Consider the following 18,279-nt stretch of genomic DNA (forward strand, 5'->3'; position numbering starts at 1 on the left):
GTAGTGAGCTACTTTAATTTGTGTTGGCAATTTTACCAACCCTTTAATCTTGTTCCCCATGAATTGTCCTTTGGAAAAAGCATGCCCATGTCAACAATGACATCTCTGAAAAACAGTATACTACATGAGTGTGTATATAACAACAGTTGTTGATGATTGCGACCAGTGCTTTCATGCTGAGAGTAATTGATCATTATGCCCCACTAAAACATGTTATATTATATTGAACATGTTTCTACCGACTGGGCATGCAGTCATCACAAATAAAAAGTAAAAGCCACATTCACCAACACAGTACAGCAAAACATCAAGCTTATGGCAAATGTCGGGGAAACCTCAGGAACAACGGCCACAAAATGCCATTACTATGAACACTTTGGAACAAAAAAAAAAAGAAGAAAAAAGGATAGTAGACCTCAATGAAATTCACACACTGAATTCATACAACACATTTAAAACATCTGCTGTGCTAAAAATTACTAGCTTTATAACAGAACTATATCCTATCCAGAGAATATACAGTCCTCTTTCTCTCGGCTCAAGAATGTCATTGCTCACATATACAGAAGGTGTAGATTTGAAATACACCTGTAATTGATCTAATCAATTTATTCAATATTTACATTATTTAAATAAATAGCAATTGCACTGTACAGTGAGCAAAAGCAGTACTTTGCCATGTCTTTGCCCCTTCCCCCACTGCTTTTATTAAGCAACACTTCAGCTGACTCTAAAATTAGATCAAAGCTTTCTCTCTCAGCCATTTCTAATGCGGCAAAGCATGCTGGACATACTTCTGGGTTATGTGACTATCAGGAGGTTAGAAAAAGATTGTTTTTGTGAACAAAAACTGTATTCTCAAGGCCTATTGGTTCCTGTTTTACTGTGATAGGTTGAGTATTTAGCAACAGAAACATTTCAGACTAACAGTTTATAGGTTTGAAGTACTAAAATTGTCAGCTAGTGCAAAGGCAAGCAAAAAAAAAAAAAAATCAGCAGAGGGAGTGTTGGCTGGCAACATTGACAAGACGATGAGACCACAGCAGGGAGTTTTTGGATGGATGTGACATTTTAAGGGGTTCTATTTTTGATCCAAGCTTCCAGCTGGCTTTTCACGTCACTGCAACGGGGAGGCCTTCATTGGAATCATAATCCTGGAATCCATATGCTGAATAAGAGGAACTGGAGAAAGGAGGCAACACAACAGCATCTGATTTAGAACTGACTTTGTATGTCTACACAGTTAAATGCATTTGTCCATATAAGTTATATCAATTTGATAGTGAGCAGTCTTGGCTAGGTTGAAAAGCAAATCCAGGTTCAACCTGTTTTTCAAGACGAGGGCTTAAGGCCTAAGTATATGAGGAAATATCTTTTGATTGGTGTATGAGCTGGTGTATGCTTGGAGCATTTTTTTTTCTCACCTGTGTAATACACTGCCTCATCCCACCCCTCATGCTGCCAGGCAGCGTTCCTCGTGTCTTCTCTGGACTGAAGGTCTTTGTAAGCTGCAATGAACAACAGATTATGTACACAATAAGGCTACATACAGATGAGGGTTATGGTCCATTTTAACATTAAGAACCTTCATGTCTGGAGCTTTCCTATATGGATGCTGGTTTTGTTAATACACAATTCTGCATGGAACTATCCTTAAACTGCCCTTACCCCAGAGGTGATGCACCATGTAAAGATTGCCAATCTGGGAGAAAAACCCTCCCACAGCCTCCCTGTTGTGCTGTCGGTATCCAATGGCCCTGGCCCTGTTGAACAAAGCAACTGTACGCAAAACCCAAGCAAACACTACCAACATCTCATGGTTGTCTATTACTGTCTGTCATATGATACTGTCATATTACTGTCCACAGTCCATAGATTTAAATATTATTCCTTAATTTACTTTGGACCGTTTTTATTTTGCATATTTGGATTGTGCTCATAATGTTTTTATATACAACTTCAGTAACAGGACAGTAGTCGTTAATAGCCAGGAATATAGGGCAGAAAGCAACCATACAATTTGTTCCTATTGGGTAAAATTAGGTTCTCTCTGTGGAGTAACTGTTATTAATGAGTGTTTGATCTGGGACTTTCATGTAGTCCAACTGTTCTGTAAATACAGTTGAGTGATTCAAATGAAACCAGGCTGTCTTACCAGTAATTACCCCACTCTATCATGGTTCCTGGCTAGAATAAAAAGAACAGAGAGGAATAAGGGTTTTCATATTGTCTAGAAATTCTACAAATTACACTTCCATTTTCATTTCAATATTCATTTCCAAAGTAAATTCATCTGTGCAAAAAATATGTAGAGTTGCGAACTAAGTATTCACTGAGCAATGCAACACTGCCTGTAAGTATATCTCCTCTCAATAAAAAGCCATCACTCACTATTCCTTAATCAAACTAAATAGGCTGACTCTTAGATTTAATGAATCAATGCTTATTGTGGAAAAAATACTAAGGTGTTTTTTCATGTTGGAAGACATTTTTAGGTTGTAGGAGAAAACTTGGGAGCCAAGTATGTTTGGGCAAAGCTGCTTGCAAAACCCTCTTATAAATCAACACCCTTGATGGAATAATGTCTTGACTCTGGTTCTTACCCTGAGCTGGTAGGACCTGAGCTCATAGATGTTGGGGCCCTCTCGGGGTACGGGCTCATTCCAGAAACTGAACTCCAAAAGAAGTTGGTTCCTACGAGACAGCAGCATCTCGCCCCGTTCCTTCCTGTACCCCATAAACTCCTGCAATCAGACAGATGCCAAATCATCAAGGCTCAACCACTGGCTACCATTCTCTGGTAGATAATGTGGCACTGTTCTAACTAGGGGTTGATGACGTATTAAATATATCCAATGTATTGTGGCTTGTTCTATGTGAGATAGAGTAGAAATTGTCATGTAATTTTTTTTCAGTTGCCAGCATGAGACTCACTTTTGCCTTTTGCTTCTCTCCCTCTCACAGACACAAGACAAAAACTCACATACATACGTTGCACACACCTGCCCACCCATCCAGGCCATTCTCTTGCATGAGTGTGTGTGACGTATATATGTGAGGTGTGTGTTTTTGTATCTGGAGGGAACAGGGAAAGAGCCTGGAGAGAGCGAAAGAAGTGAAGCGTCAAAGCAAGTTTATATGTGTTAAGTTCGGAAACAGTAATAGAAGATGGAGGTGGACAAATTGGTTCCAAAAAGAAACCATATTTGAGCTGTTTTTCCCACACCGCATGCACAACTGCGGCCGTGGGCTATGCGTCACAAATTGTGGTCACTCACTCACTCATGGATGACCTGAGAGGGACGTTTAGCAGGGAACTTTAGTAGGACATGCTCTCAACTGATGCATGGACTGGACACACGGAGGACAACAAATAACGACAACAAATAGCACCGTGGGTCTGGACGGTTTCGTGCTTGTTGTAAAGGGTCTTTGTTGAGCTTGATATCTATAGAACAAGGCTACAGTATATAGGCCTACATCATGCCATTATTTATTTTCATGTAACAGCTGTTAAAAGCCTATGTGTTAGTGATGCACGGGTTGACCCACAACCCGTGGGACTTGCGGGTTGACCTGTGGGATGACTGTGGGTCGGGTGGGTTCGGGTAAGGTTACTAGATAATATCAGCGGTTCGGGCGTGCAGGTCAAGAAATGACAAAGCAATTTTTCCGAGTATGTTATAATTAGGCTAACTTGCAGAAACATTTTGTGCAATAGGCTAGGCTTGCATTACTAGTTTACCTTCTCTTCCTCTCTCTGTCACACTCTCCCTCTCTCAAACACACACATGCACGCATGCAAGCAGCTTTATCATCTATTTGCGATTGTGGTTTTGGTTAATGCATGTGTTTTAAGATTAAGATGTACTTAATTAATCCCTGTGGGGAAATCCCTCCTCTGCATTTAACCTATCCTAGTTGTGTAGCTAGGAGCAGTGGGCAGCTGCCGTGCAGTGTCTGGGGTCCAACTCCAGTTCTTCTTGCCATGCCTCGGTCAGGGGCTCAGACAGGAGTATTAACCCTAACATGCATGTCTTTTGATGGTGGGAGGAAACTGGAGCACCCGGAGCAAACCAATGCAGACACAGGGAGAACATGCAAACTCCACACAAAAAGGACCTGAGACGGCCTGAGGTTCGAACCCAGGACCTTGTTGCTGTGAGGCAACAGTGCTAACCACTGGGCCACGTGTTGGGGCTTCACCTATGAGTTTTTTCCCCAAGTGGTATTTGTAGATTTTGTTTACACCGTCAACTCTTTTTCTTGGACAGAAAGAAGATGCTTGCTTGTGTGTGTGTGTGTGTGTGTGTGTGTGTGTGTGTGAGTGAGAGAGAGAAAGAGTTCATGACTTTAATGAAGGGTTACTTGTTTTGCTGCTATTCAACAATAAAGAAGATCATTTGGAACAATTCGTCTGTTTATTTAGCAGCCTAGATCCAGACACTATTAGGCTAGGATACAATAGGTATGCCTTGCAATCTGTGTATTATGCTGGGCAAACGGCTCAAAAAGGAAATAGTACAACACTGCTCACTTTGCTGTAGCCTAGGCTAAATTTGGAGGTTTGCAGGTCAGATTGGGTACGGATGGTTAATTATCACATATTTTAGTGGGTTTGGCGGTGTGGATTGACTCTCATAACGGGTCAAGTGGGTGCGGGTATTAAAAAACCCTGGCCCGCACATCACTACTATGTGTGCAATTGCCTGATTTGAATAAACACTGTTTTGTTAAATTTAACTTGGTTGTGATTTCCCCCTTTTTGCAGGCAAGTTTAAAATTCCAATAGAAACCACTAATGAATATGAATAAAAATGTTTTCATGTAGACATACAGTGCATACGGAAAGTATTCACACCCCTTCACTTTCCCCACATTTTGTTATGTTACAGCCTTATTCCAAAGTGGATTAAATTCCTTTTTTTCCCCATCAATCTACACACAATACCCCATAATGACAAAGTGAAAAAGGTTTTGTAGAAATTTTTGAAAATTTATTCAAAATAAAAAACTGAAATATTGCATGTACATAAGTATTCACACCCTTTACTCAGTACTTGGTTGAGGCACCCTTGGCAGCGATTACAGCCTCAAGTCTTCTTGGGTATGAAGCTACAAGCGTGGCACTCCTATATTTGGGGTATTTCTCCCATTCTTCTCTGCAGATCCTCTCGAGCTCTGTAAGGTTAGATGGGGAGCGTCGCTGCACAGCTATTTTCAGGTGTTTCCAGAGATGTTCAATGGGGTTCAAGTCTGGGCTCTGGCTGGGCCACTCAAGGACATTCACAGACTTGTCCCGAAGCCACTCCTTTGTTGTCTTGGCTGTGTGCTTAGGGTCGTTGTCGTGTTGAAAGGTAAACCTTCGCCCCAGTCTAAGGTCCTGGAGCAGGTTTACATCAAGGATCTCTCTGTACTTTGCTCCATTCATCTTTCCCTCGATCCTGACGAGTCTCCCAGTTCCTGCTGCTGAAAAACATCCCCACAGCATGATGCTGCCACCACCATGCTTCACTGTAGGGATGGTATTAGCAAGGTGATGAGCGGTGCCTGGTTTCCTCCAGACGTGACGTTTGGCATTCAGGCCAAAGAGTTCAATCTTGGTTTCATCAGACCAGAGAATCTTGTTTCTCATGGTCTGAGAGTCCTTTAGGTGCTTTCTGGCAAACTCCAAGTGGGCTGTCATGTGCCTTTTACTGAGCAGAGGCTTCCGTCTGGCCACTCTACCATAAAGGCCTGATTGGTGGAGTGCTGCAGAGATGGTTGTCCTTCTGGAAGGTTCTCCCATCTCCACAGAGGAACGCTGGAGCTCTGTCAGAGTGACCATCGGGTTCTTGATCACCTCCCTGACCAAGGCCCTTCTCCCCTGATTGCTCAGTTTGGCTGGGCGGCCAGCTCTAGGAAGAGTCCTGGTGGATCCAAACTTCTTCCATTTACGAATGATGGAGACAACTGTGCTCTTCAGGACCTTCAAAGCTGTAGAAATTTTTTTGTACCCTTCCCCAGATCTGTGCCTCGATACAATCCTGTCTCGGAGGTCCACAGACAATTCCTTTGACTTCATGGCTTGGTTTCTGCTCTGACGTGCACTGTCAACAGTGGGACCTTATATAGACAGGTGTGTGCCTTTCCAAATCATGTCCAATCAATTGAATTTACTACAGGTGGACTCCAATCAAGACGTAGAAACATCTCAAGGATGATCATTGGAAACAGGATGAACCTGGGCTCAATTTTGAGTGTCATAGCAAAGGGTGTGAATACTTATGTACATGCAATTTTTCAGTTTTTTATTTTTAATAAATTTGCAAAAATTTCTTCAAAATCTTTTTCACTTTGTCATTATGGGGTGTTGTGTGTAGATTGATGAGAAAAAAAGGAATTTAATCCATTTTGGGATAAGGCTGTAACATAACAAAATGTGGGGAAAGTGAAGGGGTGTGAATACTTCCCAGATGCACTGTATGTTGCAGGGACTACTAGAATTATCATACTGGTGTGATTGTATGCATCAAAGGGTTAAATTGAGCATTTATAAACTTCTTTATAGGACATTGCAAAAGATTGAGATACATATTGTGCATCGCAATATAGCCTTTATCGCAATATTATTTATCGGCTATATTGCCTAGCCCTAATTCTAACACTTAACTGTAGCGATAATAAACACTGCATGTGATGTGCATGTGTCTTCACCTTATTCTGCCTCAGCTTGTTCATCACCTCAGTGAGAGCTGGGTAACCGCCTCTGTACCGCCACAAATGAACTGGCGGAAGAAAGAAAATTAATGGACAACATCATACAAACTGTCCACAGTGGAAGCAATGGTTTCCAGCCAGCCACTTACATTCAAATGTCAGCTTTGACCCTTCTATGACTTAAGTACATTTACTATCATACTTTAGGACTTTTACTCACATCATATCTTTATAGGTGACTTTCACTTTTCCCAAAGTGATTTTCTGGTAAAGTATCTACTTTCACTCAAATATGAATTTTAGGTACTCTTTCCACCTCTACAAATTAGTGAGGTAAAAACTGTTTCATTTAAGCATCTTTGAATGGATTACGCTGACTACATTGCGGTGTTCAGGGAATGGTTATTGGATTGGTTTACCACAGTGGGGACATCATAATATTGGATAATGGTAAAATTATGAGGTAAGATTATTTGCAACATGTCATTAGGTTCAGTGATTGTTCTGCATTGGTCATATATTCATATATGGTGTAGGACCATAGACTTTAAAAGACCGTTATAAGACATTCTTCCGGTTCCGGTTGCCAGCTGCAGTTTGTTTGTTTGTGGCTTTGCTTACTTTTTTTTTTTTGCTCGTTCCACCTTTTTCTCCCCAATTGTATCCCACCAATTACCCCACTCTTCTGAGCCATCCTGGTTGCTGCTCCACCCCCTCTGCTGAACTGGGGCGGGCTGCAGACTACCACATGCTTCCTCTGATACATGTGGAGATGCCAGCTGCTTCTTTTCACCTGACAGTGAGGCATTTCGCCATGGGGACGTAGCACGTGAGAGGATCACGCTATTCCCCCCAGTTCCCCCTCCCCCCTGAACAGGTGCCCCGACTGACCAGAAGAGGTGCTAGTGCAGCGACCAGGACACATACCCACATCCGGCTTCCCATCCGCAGACACGGCCAATTGTGTCTGTAAGGACGCCCGACCAAGTCGGCGGTAGCATGGGGATTCGAACCGGCAATCCCCGTGTTGGTAGGCAACAGAATAGACCGCTACGCTACACGGACACCCCACTCTGCTTACCTTTTAAGAACTCCAAGAGACCATTTTGATTCTAATTGTTTCATGGTTTGCCTGTTTTATGGACTCTTACCCAATTATCGATTGTTGCACTGACTTCCTGCATTCTTGGTAAGATCCACGTGGACTCAATCCCGTAAACTCGGACTCATTTTCAACAGCAACCTCTCCTTTGAACACTATGTCAATCAAATCTCCAGAACAGCCTTTTTCCACCTAAAAAATAGCTCATCTCTGCCCATCACTCTCCTTTTCTGCTGCTGAAACCTTGATTCATGCCTTCATTTCATCCAGAATTGACTACTGCAATAGCATTCTCTACAGCTCATCATCCAAAGTCCTAAACAAACCCAGTACATCCAGAACTCTGCTGCCTGCCTCCTCACCCACTCCCGCTCCCGTGACCACATCACCCGTCTTCCAGGATCTCCACTGGCTCCCTGTCCCACAACGGATCCAATACAAAGTCCTTTTCCTCACTCATGAATCCCTCTATAACCAGGCCCCCTCCTACCTCACTGACCTCCTCCACTACCATACTCCTTCCTGAAGCCTTTGCTCCTCTGATGTCAACCACCTGTCTCCACCACACAGGACCATGCACTGGACCTGGGGAGATAGAACCTTCTCCATTGCTGCCCCCTCTCTTCGGAACTCCCTCCCCACATCAGCGACTGCACCCATCTGTCCATATTCAACTCACTACTCAAAACTCACCTCTTCAGAATGGCTTTTAATGTGTGATTATGTTGTGTGTTTTATGCTTTTGGTGTGTTGCTTTTATGTTTATTTTAACATATATAAAGCGTCTTTGAGTATTTTGAAAAGCACTGTACAAATAAAATTATTATATAATTGCAAAGATATACAAAGCCACATTACAGGATCTGGTGCACCCGTTTCACAATTTTTAAACAGTGCGTCTTTAAGATGGTCTCTTTGGATTTGTTAAGTGCATCTGATCCAATAACATGGCTTTTTATATCTTTGCCATTATATAACCAATGCCAAACTAAACCTAATGACACCAAATGACAAGTATCATGGGTTGAAGGCATCTTCTGTTTTTCCCGAAACCGAATCCCATTAGATGAAGAATGACTCATCAACATCACTTCTCAGGGTTCTCTGTTTTGTTATACCAGGTTATGTACCTCTGTGCATTGTGCTTTGTTAGAAACTGTTTCCAAATGATGGTGCTGACACAAATACCATCTTTGTACAGTTCACAGTTTTTGTTGAGAATAAGTCAACTGTATACTGTGATCATTTTTGAGGCTGCACTTATAGTTTTTAGTTAACTATCCAGTTAAACAACAATCTATCTTAGCTATGGAGTTTCGATATATATATACTATATATATATATATATATATATATATATATATATATATATACATACACACATATATAGTTGATATATTAATTATCCAGTTAAACAACAATCTATCTCAGCTTTGGAGTTTTGATATATGAACACTGCTGCTCATGCAGCTTGTCTGTGTTTAGTGTATCTTGTCATGATTTGTAATACGCTTTCCTTTCCCGCATTTAATCATTCTGCAAATTTTAAACAATGCTCTTGTAAGTTGGTTTCTTTGGAACTGTTAGGTGCTTCTTGTTGCTTTGAAAACCAGCATATAAAAGGACTAACCCAAAGTCTACTGTTGAAGTTGACACAAACATCAATTTTGTGTTTGATTACTCATTTGTGTGGCTACTTTTGCAATTGTGGTGTGTCTTCTTCAGAATTTAAGTCTATTTGAATGTGGGTTTTCCATTATTAGGTCTACACCTTGTAGTTCAGGAACAATAATTTTTATGGCATACAGAACCAGTTTGGTCAGTCATAGTCTGACTCATTTCCCACCTATTCACAATTGCATTCAGCAACAGTGTACTTGAATGAGTGGTGTTTACATGTAACATTTGACAGGTAATGTGGTTGATATATGTAATTAGGCTAGACAGTCCTACCAGCCTGGTCTTGCTCTCCATACCAGGTATTCCAGGTGCCAACGAGCTCACAGGGGTAGTACTTATCAGCATGGATGGATGGCAAAACTTCTTCACTGTGATGAATGAAAAAACAACAACAATTTGACCAAATCTCAGTTCCTTCCCTACCCAAAACCAAACACACACACACACACACACACACACACACACACACACACACACACACACACACACACACACACACACACACACACAGGTACTTCCAGTGTGCTAACTATACCATGGCACTTGCGCGTGCCTCAAAAAGAGGACTTACTGTGACTCTTGTTTCAAAGAAACATTCATAGCTGCAAGCATGTAGGCCTACTTGCTTTATGTCAGCAAGGGTACCCACATGGGTATCAAAACCAAATATCACAGTATGATACAATATGGCCAACTAAAGCAGAGCACAGTATACTCTCTAGACTGTATTCTATAGTTTATTGGCACAAATAAGACACAGATAGGTCAAATAGCAAAACACAAATGTATCATGAGCATTAAATCAAAAATAGAGCACGCCAGACTGCCTACAAGGGACCGAGTCTTCATCAACAACAGTTAAAGTTACCCACCAAATACACAATAATTTCTTGGTGCAATTAAGACATCAAATGCGAGGGTCACGTATCAACAAACCAGCCTATAACAACACACATGCATGAGCATTGTAAATGCCAAAAAAAATAGGCCAGGCTACCTAAAAAGGATCCAGTTCTCATCAACACCCATCACATAAAGTGCTAACAGTGAATAATACAGTTAATTGGGAAAAGCATTTACCTTAAAACAGAATTGACCACAGAGGCCTCTGGCTCTGGTTGCTCTTTGGAGTCAATTGGCTTAGATTTTTTGGTAACTTCAAAATTTGCTAGTAAGGTTCCTTGTTTTCTTTTTGACATATCTGTATGCTGACTACAAAACAGAAATGAATAATGGCGATTTGGCACACAGACTGAGTAGAACTAAGCAAGTTTCTTTTTTCTTCCTGATCTTTTGAGTTAAAGTGAGTTATTGTGCTGCCATGCCTTAATGGTGATAGCAAGAATAGCATGCATGCCAGTATCTTTATTAGAGTGAATTAGTGATGAATCGATTACTCCAGTGCATAAATCCTACGTTAAAAGTAGCCTAATTTTACGCATGACCCAAACTGATGAAGATACAGAAAAATAGAAATGCATGGCAAAAATAGCATATTGTCAATATTTTAGAGACTCCCCCCTCCCCCCCAAAAAATCTCACAAGTCATGTTTTCAGGGGAGCTCATGCCTTATTAAGAGGAGTCAAGCTTCCCCTGGCTCCCCTGTAGTTTGCACCCTGCATACTTTTTTTGGGGGGGGGAATTCCCCCCCCTTTTTTTTCTCCCCAATTATATCTGGCCAATTACCCCACTCTTCCGAGCCATCCCAGTCACTGCTCTACCCACTCTGCTGATCCGGGGAGGGCTGTAGACTACCACATGCCTCCTCCGATACATGTGGAGTTGCCAGCCGCTTTTTTTCACCTGACAGAGAGGAGTTTCGCCAGGGGGACATAGCGTGTGGGAGGATCACGCTATTCCCCCCAGTTCCCCCTCCCCCCTGAACAGGTGCCCCGACCTACCAGAGGAGGCGCTAGTGCAGCATCCAGCACACATACCCACATCTGGCTTCCCACCCGCAGACACTGCCAATTTTGTCTGTAGGGACGCCTGACCAAGCCGGAGGTAACACGGGGATTTTAACTGGCGATCCCCGTGTTGGTAGGCAATGGAATAGACTACGCAACCCAGAGGCAGACCCTGTGTACTATAGCTATGAGGCTATACTGTAGCTATGAGGACCCTCGTTGACTACATTCATTCCCTAGCCCTTAACCCCAACCTTAAATATCATAAGTACTTGCTTAACATTAACTCTTACCCTAACCTGATCCTTATTCTAACTCTAGCCCTAAACTCAAGTCCTAACCCTAAAATAGACCCTTATAGAAGTGAGGACTGGCCAAAATGTCCACACCCACACCCACACACAAATGAAGCAGTACACTTTATAACACCATGGAACTCACACGTAGATTCTGGTCAGTTTTACTTTTTGTAACTATAACTCGGCCGAAATCAGTGTGTTTTAAACAGCAAAGTTACAATAACAATCATCATTATATTCTTCTTCTTCTTCTAAAAAAGTATGTTTGACCATTATCTACATGTGAAAGGCCTCTCCACAGTCATCTTAGGTATCAGCAAAACCTTTCTCTGATGGACTGGAGCCATGCTTGGATGTCAATCACCTCACAGGAATAGAGGCACAGACATTTTTGAACAGGACACTGCTTAACACAGTACCCAGCTAGCCATTGCTGTTACTACTACTAGGTTACGTCTTTTCTGCTATTTAATCACTAATTCAGAAAGACTTTGGTTAAATTAAAACAGACCAAACTTACCAGAGATTGTTGTATGCATCCAGGCACTCTGGCTTGACATTATGGACTGCCAAGAAAATTAAGTTAGAGACTCTCCCTGTTTAATAAAAGTAAATATGCTTGATTTTGAAGTCTAAAATTTGTGAGGGCTGCTTACACTGAATTTTGTACAGGTTGCTCTCCTCGTTTTTGGTCAACAGGTTGGAGTGTGCATCTTTCCGTGGATCAACTTTCCTCACAAATAGTGACTTGAACCAGCTGTCATCTCTGTTTCTGGTACTTGAAGTTGAAAATCCCCTAAAAATAATGAGACTTAATAATGAACAGCAGTTTTGGTAAAAAAAAAAATCTTATTCATAGCAGGCTACAGTATCTTCAAACTGGGTAGCTAATTCTTTCAATCCTACAAACATTCATCTGCACCCAAATTCCACACAAAGTCTAAATATATATAATTCATGTGGCCTGTTTCTGTGATCATAAATGTGGTTACTCATCATTTCAGGGTTAGTGCTATGAGGTATATCACGCTGAGGATGGCAGCTGTCTTTTGTAGACCCACAGCAATAACATACAGTAGATTGTAAAAGGAAAAAGGGTATTTCACCATGTCACATCTCTGTGTTACAGCTAGTTAGTTTAGTGACTATGGCCAGGACAATGTAATATGCACCTTTCACATCCACTTAAAACCTCATTTAAGTTAAGAGCTTCACCATTTATAGTGCACAGGCGCAGCGTTGTGGCTGGGCCTGACGGACCTGGGCCTGCCCACTTGTACAACAGGTCCATCCTACATGATTGGGGGAACAGATATTTCTTAACTTTTATTTTTAAATACACAAAGACTAAAAAAGTTTCCCTTCCCAAAAAAAAAAGAAAAAAGTATAAGACAACATTTATTAGGCTTACTATCATGTGTGAAATCTGGACCAATCACAACAGGCCATTTTATGTTGGCCCAGGCCCGTTAAACACGCGCACGCACGTCACGGTACAGAGGTTGTTCAGCGGTTGGTGCTAGAATGCATCGTCCGGAGGGAGGGAACTCCGCTGCACGTCATCAAATGCTCATGACCAATGTCGACTCGGGGTCCTTCGACTACATATGACGTCACGGATTATGTTGCTAGCTAGCGTAGTTTAACGCTAGCTTTACAGTTATTTAGCTGTGTGTTTTTTTTTTACAATCCACGTTGACATAGGGTTGGTTAGTAAAGGCGCGAGGCCCGAAGGCCCGAGCTGCGTCTAAGGAGCGAGGCCGCAGGCTCAGGACCTGGACAAGCGAGCGCGCACGAGGGCCGAAGACCCGAGCTGCGTCTAACGTCAATCTACTGTTTCCCGCTGTTCCTAAACCGAACTAGCCCCTACACAATCATAAGATTGGTCGATTCCGCTGTGAGCATTTGATGACGTGCAGTGGAGTTCCCTCCCACCCCCCGCCGGATGATGCATTCTAGCACCAACCTTGTTCAGCAGCATATCGCCAAAAAAAAAAACTTGTTTGAAAAATCTATCTAAAATTCCTGCCTGACTTGATGGTGTCTATAGTGCTTTGAAGGCATAGACCGTTTCTGTTGAGACAGGCTTATGAATTGACAGCGCAGTGCGCCACTCTCTCTCCGCAATCGATTTAAACAAATAATAATGCAGCCAGATTATCCAAACTAGATGGTATTTCTTTAAACCCAGCCACTGAGGATGCACAAGCCAGTGCATCCTTAGTGCCGGTCCCAAGCCAGGACAAATGGGGAGGGTTGCGTCAGGAAGGGCATCCGGCGTAAAATCTTTGCCAAATGAAATATGCGGATCATAAATAAGACTTACATACCGGATCGGTCGAGGCCCGGGTTACCAACGACCGCCACCGGTACTGTTAACCAGCAGGGTGTCGGTGGAAACTATGCTACTGTTGGGCGAAGGAGAAGGAGAGGAGGAAAGCATGTCCAGAGGCAGCTAGAGAGGAGGAAGGGTAGGCATGTGGAGGTGAGAGTTGGAACTTTGAATGTTGGCACTATGACTGGTAAAGGGAGAGAGCTGGCTGACATGATGGAAAGAAGAAAGGTAGGCATACTGTGTGTGCAAGAGACCAGGCGGAAGGGGAGTAAGGCCAGGAGTATCGGAGGTGGGTTCAAACTCTTCTACCATGGTGTGAATGGGAGGAGAAATGGGGTAGGGGTAATTCTGAAGGAAGAGTATGTCAAGAGCGTGCTGGAGGTGAAGAGAGTGTCAGACAGAGTGATGAGTATGAAGCTGGAAATTGAAGGTTTATTGCTGAATGTTATCAGCGCATATGCCCCGCAAGTTGGGTGTGAGATGGATGAAAAAGAAGAATTCTGGAGTGAGTTGGACGACATGGTGGAGAGGGTACCCAAGGAGGAGAGAGTGGTGATTGGAGCGGACTTCAATGGACATGTTGGTGAAGGGAACAGAGGTGATGAGGAGGTGATGGGAAAGTATGGAGTCAAGAAGAGAAATGTGGAAGGACAGATGGTGGTCGATTTTGCGAAAAGGATGGAAATGGCTGTGGTGAATACATATTTCAAGAAGAGGGAGGAACACAGGGTGACGTACAAGAGTGGAGGAAAGTGCACACAGGTGGACTATATCTTATGTAGAAGGCACCATCTAAAAGGGATTGGAGACTGCAAGGTGGTGACAGGGGAGAGCGTAGCCAGGCAGCATCGGATGGTGGTCTGTAGGATGACTTTGGAGACCAAGAAGAGGAAGCGAGTGAAGACACAGCCGAAGATCAAATGGTGGAAGTTGAAGAAGGAAGACTGTTGTGTGGAGTTCAGGCAGGAGTTAAGACAGGCACTGGGTGGTAGTGAAGAGTTGCCAGATGGCTGGAAAACCACTGCAGAAATAGTGAGGGAGACAGCTAGGAAGGTACTTGGTGTGTCATCAGGACAGAGGAAGGAAGACAAGGAGACTTGGTGGTGGAATGAGGAAGTACAGCAAATTATACAGAGGAAAAGGTTGGCAAAGAAGAAGTGGGATAGTCAGAGAGATGAAGAAAGTAGACAGGAGTACAAGGAGATGCAGCGTAAAGCAAAGAGAGAGGTGGCAAAGGCAAAGGAAAAGGCGTATGGTGAGTTGTATGACAGATTAGACACTAAGGAAGGAGAAAAGGACTTGTACCGATTGGCTAGACAGAGGGACCAAGCTGCAAAGGATGTGCAGCAAGTTAGGGCGATCAAGGATAGAGATGGAAATGTGCTGACAAGCGAGGAGAGTGTGCTAAGAAGGTGGAAGGAATACTTTGAGGGGCTGATGAATGAAGAAAATGAGAGAGAGAGAAGGTTGGATGATGTAGGGATAGTGAATCAGGAAGTTCAGCGGATTAGCAAGGAGGAAGTGAGGGCAGCTATGAAGAGGATGAAGAATGGAAAGGCAGTTGGTCCTGATGACATACCTGTGGAGGCATGGAGATGTTTAGGAGAGATGGCAGTGGAGTTTCTAACTAGATTGTTTAACACAATCCTGGAAAGTGAGAGGATGCCTGAGGAGTGGAGAAGAAGCATACTGGTACCGATTTTCAAGAACAAGGGCGATGTGCAGAACTGTAACAACTACAGAGGTATAAAGTTGATCAGCCACAGCATGAAGATTTGGGAAAGAGTAATAGAAGCTAGGTTAAGAGGAGAGGTGACGATCAGCGAGCAGCAGTATGGTTTCATGCCACGAAAGAGCACCACAGATGCGATGTTTGCTTTGAGAATGTTGATTGAGAAGTATAGAGAAGGCCAGAAAGAGTTGCACTGTGTCTTTGTAGATTTAGAGAAAGCTTATGACAGAGTACCGAGAGAGGAGGTGTGGTATTGTATGAGGAAGTCAGGAGTTGCAGAGAAGTATGTAGGAGTGGTGCAGGATACGTATGAGGGAAGTGTGACAATGGTGAGGTGTGCGGTTGGAATGACGGATGGGTTCAAGGTGGAGGTGGGATTACATCAAGGATCGGCTCTTAGCCCTTTCTTGTTTGCAATGGTGATGGACAGGTTGACGGACAAGATCAGGCAGGAGTCTCCATGGACGATGATGTTCGCGGATGACATTGTGATCTGTAGCGAGAGTAGGGTGCAGGTTGAGGAGAGCCTGGAGAGGTGGAGGTATGCACTGGAGAGAAGAGGAATGAAAGTCAGTAGGAGCAAGACGGAATACCTATGCGTGAATGAGAGAGAGGACAGTGGAATGGTCAGGATGCAAGGAGTGGAGGTGACAAAGACATCTGAGTTTAAATACTTGGGGTCAACTGTCCAAAGTAACGGGGAGTGCAGTAGAGAGGTGAAAAAGAGAGTGCAGGCAGGTTGGAGTGGGTGGAGAAGAGTGTCAGGAGTGATTTGCGACAGAAGGGTACCAGCAAGAGTTAAAGGGAAAGTTTACAAGATGGTTGTGAGACCAGCTATGTTATATGGTTTGGAGACATTGGCACTGACGAAAAGACAGGAGGCGGAGCTGGAGGTGGCAGAATTGAAGATGCTAAGATTTTCACTGGGAGTAACGAAGAAGGACAGGATTAGGAACGATTATATAAGAGGGACCGCTCAGGTTGGACGGTTTGGAGACAAAGCAAGAGAGGCAAGATTGAGATGGCTTGGACATGTGTGGAGGAGAGATGCTGAGTATATTGGGAGAAGGATGCTGAATATGGAGCTGCCAGGGAAGAGGAGAAGAGGAAGGCCAAAGAGGAGGTTTATGGATGTGGTGAGGGAAGACATGCAGGTGGCTGGTGTGACAGAGGAAGACGCAGAAGACAGGAAGAAATGGAAACGGATGATCCGCTGTGGCGACCCCTAACGGGAGCAGCCGAAAGTAGTAGTAGATGGTATTTCTTTAAACAGAATTAAAATGTCAGTGATCCAAATGAATTGATGTATTGGTCTACAATCCACATTAAAAAAATAAACATGATACCCGCATGAAACACTTGTAATAAATACAACCTGTCGCGGGTAAATAATAAGATATCTTGGCATCGAAAATGTTTTAGGAAAAGATTTAAAAAGTGTCGTAATCATCCAGAGGCGCTAGTCGCATTCCACAGCACATCAGTCATTAATGTTTTAGCGAGACTACCAGCTGGTAACCGCCAAAGGAAGGCAAACAGTATTTTCCTCTGTAAGTAAAAGGCCCAGCCAAAATTACTTTGGCCCATACAACATTGAAATCTTGGCGCCGTGCCGGGTAGTGCAGGGGGGGGGGGGATTACACATGCAAGTTTAAATGTCTTGCTATCCTCTTTTATCATTGACGAGAGTAATCCTGAAACTATCGCATTAATAATCTACATTCTACAGGATCCAAGACAATGTCCCGAATTTTCACTCCATTGAACAGTACCGAGAGCTTGTCCGGTGTTCTGACGATGTATGCTGCCTGGTCGCAAAATGCTACCGTAGCACGAATCGATAGCAGAGTCTATCCCTAACCCTAACCATGCGCAGAACCGCTAAATAGCGCTTCTCCAAAGGTAGCACATATCGACAGAACACCGGTTCCGCATCCTAGCCATTGTAAAGGGGGGGGGGGGGGACAGGATCCCCATGAAAACGAGACTACCCAGTCGCCAGGGTCACCCTGAATGAATGCTGATTAAACATATTGATAATTTTCCCGAACCTGCTCCAAATGAAGAGCTGACCTGGCGACTGGACGCCGTTTCTTGCCCGATCCAAGCCATGGCTTATCCTGTGAAGGACTCGAGTCGCCATCTTCCGCACTTCATGTAAAAAAAAAAGAAAGAAAGAAAAAAGAAAAAGTAAAAAAAAGACATGCTATTACTAAAGCTGGACACTAGGTGGTAGCAGAGTACCGTGCTGCCTTGGACGTCGTCTCAGTCAATCAAACAATCTTAAGGCAAAGCAACGTGGTTTACATTAAGCGAAAGTGCAGATTAAAAAAGAAGGCAATGATAAAAAAACAGGCTGATGTGACTCCACAAATCACACATAGCGTGAGACTCATTGTTCAACTGGCCAGTGAAATTAAATCCCATCCTGTCCCAACTTTGTCTATGTGGCAAAACAGCAGTGCGTTTTAAATGCGCCACATATAATTATGTGCTTACAATGTTGGAACCCAGATTCTCATGT

The 18,279-nt window shown here is 43.2% G+C and overlaps 1 protein-coding gene across 1 annotated transcript; it reads right to left on the minus strand.

The window, feature by feature from the left end:
- Nucleotides 1-51: 51 nt before the first annotated feature.
- On the minus strand, nucleotides 52-17,901 carry LOC130115512 (protein NipSnap homolog 2-like). The gene is made up of 10 exons (XM_056283203.1): nucleotides 17,807-17,901; nucleotides 12,345-12,484; nucleotides 12,209-12,254; nucleotides 9,755-9,849; nucleotides 6,697-6,767; nucleotides 2,604-2,744; nucleotides 2,156-2,187; nucleotides 1,669-1,763; nucleotides 1,425-1,508; nucleotides 52-1,182 (listed from the first exon to the last, which is right to left on the minus strand). Exons 1-10 carry the CDS (start codon nucleotides 17,896-17,898, stop codon nucleotides 1,118-1,120), a joined length of 861 nt encoding a protein of 286 aa, XP_056139178.1. The 5' UTR covers nucleotides 17,899-17,901; the 3' UTR covers nucleotides 52-1,117.
- Nucleotides 17,902-18,279: the final 378 nt, after the last annotated feature.

This window comes from Lampris incognitus, chromosome 7, assembly GCF_029633865.1.
Source record: "Lampris incognitus isolate fLamInc1 chromosome 7, fLamInc1.hap2, whole genome shotgun sequence".
Classification (NCBI taxonomy): Eukaryota; Metazoa; Chordata; class Actinopteri; order Lampriformes; family Lampridae; genus Lampris; species Lampris incognitus.